At 48.2% G+C, this 8,009-nt stretch overlaps 1 protein-coding gene across 1 annotated transcript; it reads left to right on the forward strand.

Moving 5' to 3' along the window:
- Positions 1–381: 381 nt before the first annotated feature.
- Positions 382–6,680, forward strand: IRX2 (iroquois homeobox 2). Its single transcript, XM_056484074.1, has 5 exons — positions 382–1,176; positions 2,997–3,402; positions 3,804–4,547; positions 5,326–5,393; positions 6,089–6,680. Exons 1-4 carry the CDS (start codon positions 934–936, stop codon positions 5,367–5,369), a joined length of 1,437 nt encoding a protein of 478 aa, XP_056340049.1. The 5' UTR covers positions 382–933; the 3' UTR covers positions 5,370–5,393; positions 6,089–6,680.
- Positions 6,681–8,009: the final 1,329 nt, after the last annotated feature.

An 8,009-nucleotide genomic window follows, 5' to 3' on the forward strand; every position in this document is an offset into this window, starting at 1 on the left:
TCTCTGTCGCCCCTGTGGATACAGAAAGAGGGAAAGAGGGTGTGTAATGGAGAGTGTGCTAAAGAGTATTCATGGCTCCGCGAGTCCGGAGAGGAGCTGATGAGCAGTAGCATCGTTTGGCTTCAGCAGCGTGCTCGCAGCCGGAGAGGCTGCCTTGCATTACAAAGCCTGCCTTCGCTGTCTGCCTTCCCTGCCTGCCGGCCGCGGGAGGAGACGGAGCCGGGGCCGGGGCCGGAGCGGGAGCGGGAGGGGGCGGGCCCGCCGGGCTATGCAGATGAGCGGCGGTGACGGACAGCTCTGTTTTCCAATGTCCCTCAGAAACTCGAGTGCTGCTTCCCTCAACTCTTCACTCCAGACTCTATACTTCCCCCAAAATACAGGCTCGCAGGCGCTGGGGGAGCTGGCTAGCTGGCTGGGAGAACTCCATATGCAGCAGCCACTTTTCTGATTTCGGGGGCTCGCTTCTCTCTCTCTCCCCCCCCACACCCGTCCTCCTCTCTCCTTCTGTTTCTTTCTCTTTCTTTTTTTATTAACCCTCTGTGCTTCCATCTCCCCCAGATGTCCTTCCCCTCCCGGATAGATCTCTGACCTTTCCTACTAATTTTCCATTTGAGGGGAGTTCCTTTTTTTTTTTTTTCCCCTCCTGTTTGTTTTTATTCTGATCGGGTGTGCATGGTGGGGAGCCTATAACAATTCTGATTCTCTACATAACTGCACAGAGCCAACCGGGGGAGGGGGGGGGGGGAAGAGAGAGAGAGAGAGAGAGAGAGAGAAGGAGGGAGGGAGAAAGAGGGAGGGAGGGAGAAAGAGGGAGGGAGGGAGGGAGGGAGCGGGAGGGCGGGCGGGAGAGAGGGAGAGCACGAAAGCAGCGCCAGGAGCAGCGGCAGCAGCAGGGCCGGTCACCCTCGCCCCCTCCCTGCTCCTGTGCAAGCCATGTCCTATCCTCAGGGTTACCTCTACCAGCCCCCCGGCTCGCTGGCTCTGTACTCCTGCCCGGCGTACGGGGCGTCGGCGCTGGCGGCCCCCAGGAGCGAGGAGCTGGCCAGGTCTTCGTCGGGATCGGCGTTCAGCCCTTACCCGGGATCGGCAGCTTTCACCGCCCAGGCGGCGGCCACAGGCTTCACCAGCCCGCTCCAGTACTCCACAGACCCCGCCACGGGATTCCCCTCCTACATGGTAACTACCGAAGAGAAACCCTCTCCTTCTTCATTAGCATCCGCATTCTCATCTTCATCATCTTCAGCCTTTCTCCTCACACACTCACCATCAGCCCCCGACACCCCGCCGCACAGCCGAGCGCCCCGCACCGCCGCCGGCCGCGCATCGCTCCGCGCCGCCCGCAGCCCGCCCGGGACCAGCGGAGCGCAGCGGCGGCGAGCAGCGGCGGGCCGGGCCCGGGGCCGGGATGGGGCCGGGGCTGGGCTGAGGCCGGGGCCGGGGCCGGGGCTCCGCTTCGCGTCCCAGCCGAGCGCGGTGCCGGCAGGCCTGGGTCCCGGGCTCTCCGCGCGGTTTGAGGACCGGGAGGGCGCTTTGGTTGAGGAAATACGGATGGTCTCAGTCAGCTGGGCTGGCTTGGATGCTTTCATTCTCCCCCCGTTTCCGTGTGTGTCCCCTGCTTTCCTTTTTTTTTTTTTTTTTTTTTTTTTTTTTTTTTAATATATATATTTTTTAGCTGTGATAGCGCAAGGGAAGGTTTCCTTTTCTTCTTCATTTTTCCCCCTATTTTTTTTTCTTCTCTCTCTCTCTCTCTTTTAAGTCGGTGTATAGAGGCGCTGCGGGCTTTATCCCCGTGAGGTTTTATTTACTTTCAGTGTGTTTTGTACTAATGGTTTAACTGGATTTTGGGAATGAAAAGGAGCATCTGTTTGCGATCTGTGAGCTTCGCTTAAGCCCAAGATGGTCGTAGTGGCCGCAGTTTCGGATTTCACTTTCTTATTAGTTTAAGGAGCAGTTGCAATTGCGTGTTGTGTGTGTCCTGTGCATAAAGTAAATAAATAAAACCATAAAATACAAAAATAAACTGCACGTCTAGATGGTTATATAGTTTTATAAACACGCACGCACACAGAGTCAGACACATATCTAGTCCGTACACACAAAGACCTGTGCACGGAATTTGAGACTAGAGCCGCTGTTGATATCCTAGGAGAGGATGGCAGCAGGGTAGTTAGCTCTCCCTGCAAAGTGTCAGGGAAACTTCTTACTTTCTGTCTGTTCATAATACAGTGCATAAATTGTCGTGCAGTCTTTATTCGAAGTGGTATAAAAGATCTGAGGGTCTCCCTTGTTTTTCCTGTTGAGAAGCACTAGGCGAGTGGCTGGAAGTTGCACCGAGGTTGTGAACTGTGCGGGATATTGGGCGATGTTGAGCCTGTGACTCTCCGATCTGCGGGGTTCAGAGACGTGCTGAAAGTTAGCGAGTTTCTTAGGGATATCTTTAACTTTTCTTGCATTATGCAGACTTAAATAAGCGCAATTTAAACGTTAAAGAGCGAATTAAAATGCTAATTACATCGCATTTGAACAATTCGAAACGGTGCATATCTTCTGATTTGCAAATTGGATTTGCAATGCATTAGTGCAGTGAATTGCTAAGTGGCGGCTTTGTTGTATTTTCTATAGCAAAAAAGGAAACATCTTTTGAACCTTTGAGAGAAATGTTGATATCAAGACACTACCTGTAGGGCCTTTAAAATGTCTACGCGGTTCAAAAATTATATTGGGAAATATTCAATTACAAGGAGCTGAAATTAGTCAGAAAGATTAAAACATCGCCGATTTTAAGCGCGTGTGCCTGTGTCTGTGTGCTGGGCGGAGGAAGGAGGGGGGGAATTGTAACTTAATGGCCTTTGGGTGCTGCTACTCCCCCTCATAGAATATGGATACAAGACACCATCCCGGGGAAATACAAATATAACCGCCGATCTCGCCTTGACAACTCACTAATGGCTATCAGCAATAACAAATTGCCAACCCCACCGTTTTGTTCTGTCCAGGGCTCCCCTTACGACGCCCATACGACGGGGATGACCGGAGCCATCAGCTACCACCCGTACGGCAGCCCTGCCTACCCCTACCAGCTCAACGACCCCGCGTACAGGAAAAACGCCACCCGCGACGCCACGGCCACGCTGAAGGCCTGGCTGCAGGAGCACCGCAAGAACCCCTACCCCACCAAGGGCGAGAAGATCATGCTGGCCATCATCACCAAGATGACCCTCACCCAGGTCTCCACCTGGTTCGCCAACGCCCGCCGGCGGCTCAAGAAGGAGAACAAGATGACCTGGGCCCCGCGGAACAAGAGCGAGGACGAGGACGACGACGAAGGCGATGGCGCGAGGAGCAAGGAGGAGAGTCCCGACAAGATGCCCGAGAGCAATGAAACCTCCGCGGAGGACGAAGGTAGGCGCGGGTGACTGCGGCCCGGAGGGGTGGCTCCATCCCGCCCCGTCGAGTCCCCCGGGACCGGGGCAGCGGGGCAGGAGCGGGGGCGCGGCATTTAACAAAAGCGACCCCCAAACCTGTCCCGTCCCGTCGCCTCCGGCTGCTCCGGTGGCTTGTCGCCGATCAGCGCCTGTGGCCGGGGCGGGCGGGGGGCGGCTGGCCACGGCGTGAGGGGCCGGGCGGGGAGGTGCGGGGGGCGCCGCGGAGGAGCCAGCCCGCGGGGAAGGGCGCTCCTCGGAACGGGAAAAGGCCGGCACGGCTCCAGCCTGCCTGGCCGCGGCGGTGGCCGGGCTCGCTCGTCTCCCGCCCTGTTTTGCCGCCCCTCCTGACTGCCTCTCTGTGCCCGGCGGGCCCCGCAGGGATCAGCTTGCAAGTGGACTCGCTGACGGACCACTCCTGCTCCGCCGAATCGGACGGCGAGAAGCTGCCCTGCCGAGCGGGAGACCCCCTCTGCGAGTCGGGCTCGGAGTGCAAGGACAAGTACGAGGACATCGAGGAGGAGGAAGAGGACGAGGAGGAGGACGAGGAGGAGGACATCGAGGAGGACGACGGCGGCGGCGGGGAGCGCGACCCGCCGGCCAAGCCCGCCACCTCGTCGCCGCTGGCGGCCGTGGAGGCCCCGCTCCTCGGCCACCCGCACGCCGACGCCGCCCGCAGCGCTGGCAAGGCGGCGCTGGGGCCCCGCGCCTCCCCCGGGCCCCCGACGCCGGCCAGCAAGCCCAAGCTCTGGTCTCTGGCCGAAATCGCCACCTCGGACCTCAAGAGTCAGACCCTGGGCCAAGGCTGCCAGCCCGCGCCGCTCTCCTCGGCCACCCCCGCCTCCGCCCCGCACAGCGCTGCCTACTCGCCCTCCTCCCTCCTGGGGAGGCATATTTATTACACCTCACCTTTTTATAGCAATTATACAAACTATGGGAACTTTAACGCTCTGCAGAGCCAGGGAATCCTGAGATACAACTCCGCAGCAGTGGCTTCAAACGAGGGACTAAGTCAGACTGTCCTAAATGCCAGCTCTGTCCACAAACAGAGCAGTGACTCTTTGAAAACGATCACTAACCAGCTAGAACAGCATTACAGGCCCTCTAGCTATGACTCTAAGAAAGGTAGGTGACTTGTTTTTGCCGCTTTCTTCCCTCTTCTCCCTCGTCCTCCTTTCCCGACCCGTAGACGTCCCCTATGCGATGTAAATACTGAAAACCTTCTCTGGAAAAAAGTGAGCTCGGTGCCACCTCTGCCAGAGCCAAGATGTGCACTCGTATAACTTGGGGATTAAAACCGGCATGTTGCCGTCGTACCGGTACCTGCCCCTAAGAACCGCGAGAGGAAATGTGAAAGACGACATTTAGATCAGTCTCACAGGCTGCAGATGCAGCTCTGAAAAGTAATTTTTTTTTTTTTTTTTTTTTTTTTTTAAAAAGGGAAAACTACACACAAAGCTATCCAGAGAGCATTGGTATCATTGCCTGTAATTTTTTTTTCCTGACAAACTGGTTTGACTCTCTTTGTTTCCAGTATTCTCACGGGGTTTTTTTTCAGCTCTGGGTTCAGATAATTGCTGACCTTGGACGTGAAATTACGTGGAGCGTGACATTTTTTGTAACTGGTTGCTTCTTGGTTTATTTTGGGGGCTTTTTATGTTTTTGGGTTTTTTTTGGGTTTTTTGGTTGTTTTTTTTTGTTGTTTTTTTAAGGTTTTGCACTAATATGTTTGTCATCTTATTCTGAAAAAATACTCGAGATACAGGCAAGTATAAAAAATCGGCTAGACTTTTAAACGACCCAGCTACGAATTCTGCACCAGAGAGGGTTGGGACCTACACAGACTGTATAATCTAGTTAGCTGGCTGTGTCCTGTGACTAACTGACGGTTATATTTTGACAGATCCCACTGAAGTCTGCACAGTAGGAGTACAACCATACCTATAGAAGTGCAATCACACAGCAATGCAAGTAAGTGAGAACATTTTCTATTACACTGATCATGTGGCATTAGGTCTCAGTCGTGCTCACAGTTCTAGACTTGCTTAACGTTAATTTCTTGCTTCATTACTTGAGAGTTTGTTCACAAAGTAAAACATTTTTTCTGCTGTTTCGGAAGCCTCTTATGACGACTTTTGTTTCTTGGGTTTGTCTTAATTTTCAAGCCAGGTTAGACAGTTCTCTCGCTTTACATACTCTTTGCTTGTGTCAGGTAAAGCCGTAGGGACTACTTAAGAGTTAGGGAAAGAAATCTTTAGGAAAAAAATACCTTTGAAGGTATTGTTATTTAAAAACAGAGTGTTTGTGCTCACGTGGCAATGTTAAAATTGTACCTCCTGAGTGGGGCTTCACGCAGAGACTGCGTATTTAAAATAAAAATGGATAACTGTAAGAAACCGACATGGATCTTAAGCAAGGTATGTTATCTGTGACTTGGCTATTGCCTAGCTAGCAAAGGCATTCTGAATACTTCCACTATTTAGACTTAAATAAACAACAACAAAAAATTCGCCTTGTCGATATTTTTCAACTAATTTCTATTTTTATTAGAAGAAATTAGACGAGTAAGAATTTTATCTTATTTCCTTCCCCGCCCACCCCGTTTAATGGTGTTAGAGTTTAATTGAAGGATTTTTGGATGATCTGGTTTTTTCCTTGGTCCACAGGTAGGTGTCACAATTGCTTTGAAAAAAGTCAGCAAGCCATCATCTCTCCCCGAGCTAATATATATAACAAATCTCTAAATCCGGATCACATCTGGTGCCACTGTATAAAAGAAGACCACAGAGCACTATTAAATCTTCAGAATCTAATTATTAAACCAGAATTTTGTTGGACATATGTGAGTTTGCTGGTATAGTATAGTTTCCCCAATGTATGTGTGACTTTTGAAAACAGATCTGTTTTTCTCAGGATATCTTGAATTGATCACTTCATTGCCACGGTATCTATTCGATAGGTGTGATAGGATTTATTGTAAAATTTATTTGTAAAAGATGTATACAGTAGAGAAAATAAAGACGTGATTGGAGAACTTGAGTCCTTACAAAGTGGAAACAAATTTGATATTTATTTTTGTAACGATATAAAGCTTCTAGTAATTTATGCAAGTTGTATTGCAATGAAATCTGAACTTTTTGTAAATAAATTTTGCCTGGTTTTTATTTGAAACGTTGATGGTTATACAATCTTTGGTTGTTTAACAAGAATTCTTTACTAATTTATATCTCTAATTGTAAATAAAAACAGACTAGTCTGCAACAACATTGTGTTTTTCGTTCATTTCCCTCAAAATACTAATTTATTATTTTGAAAAGGAGGAAATTTCTAATTTCACTAGTAGAGCTAAGATCATAAAATGAGTAAGCAATTTAAACATGTTGCAAATATATACTTTGCATAAATTAATTCCTTCTGGCATGTTCCGTTATACTTAAGCTTTAAATACACTCATATGTACAAATACGTATTTGTATATATACATGAATATGCATAGAAAGGGTGATGGGAATTTATGCGTGTTCTTATAAACTATTTAAACTGGGTGTGAAGTAACTCTTTATTAAGTCATCATTTTTTAAATTCACTGTTTCAAGGGGGAAAAAATATCATCAACTATGACTTACTTCTAATTGCTTCTTTTCAGCTTCTGGATAAAATATGCAAACGGGGAAAAAAAAAAAAAAAAAAAAAAAAAAGATAAAAGTCCAGTACTTGTTTGGGTTTTTTAATGGTTTTTCCTCTTTGTATCGGTAAACCATACCTTTACAATTACATTGGAATCCCGCTTTGATTTGAATCATAGAATTAGCCAATTCATAATTTTAATTTTTAGTAAAATAATGGGAATCCTCATATAATATAATTTCAGAGAAGAAACGAACAATCATTTATTTTCCCCAAAAGATAAATTGAGTGAATATAACTTACGGTTATAAAACAAGAATAATAGCTTCTTAGATTGCCCTTTAATCAATCATACACTTATTTTTCAAGAGGCTCATCTATTTTATTCCGTGATTAATAATGTTCCAGCGTGAGAGCATTATTAGATCCCAGCAGGGGAGATCCTGAATGCTTTTAGCTGCTTTGGAATGGTCAGTTGGGGTTCATTATGGTCTGATATTGAACAATTTATAAAATCTTGTCTAAACATCTGCCAGCTCAGATAGGCTGATGTGTCTGAAGATGGGAAATTGCTGGACCAGTTGATATTGACAAACGGATCTCTCTCCAGTGGCTTTTTGTTCAGTGAAAATTAGTGGCCTCTTGCTCAGGTCTTGTTAGAAAGGGCATTTGAAAGTGATCTTAGATACTTCAGGCATCAGCCTTGGGAAGGTTAACTGGATAAAGAGCCCTGCTAGTCTGGAGTCCGGAAATATGTTGTGATTATATTAAATAGGGGGAAAGGAAGCTGTTTTTCTTGAATGCATATACACAATTCCCATGATCCATCTTCCATTGCACACCCCCCTCAACCCCCTTTGTAATTTACCCCTATAAAGACATCTGACTGACTGAGAAAATGCGTGTATTTTTCAGCTGAAAGGGCAGAAATTAATAACGTTATCCTGGAATACTCTGGGA

The sequence above is a fragment of the Oenanthe melanoleuca genome, chromosome 2 (assembly GCF_029582105.1).
Source record: "Oenanthe melanoleuca isolate GR-GAL-2019-014 chromosome 2, OMel1.0, whole genome shotgun sequence".
Taxonomy (NCBI): Eukaryota; Metazoa; Chordata; class Aves; order Passeriformes; family Muscicapidae; genus Oenanthe; species Oenanthe melanoleuca.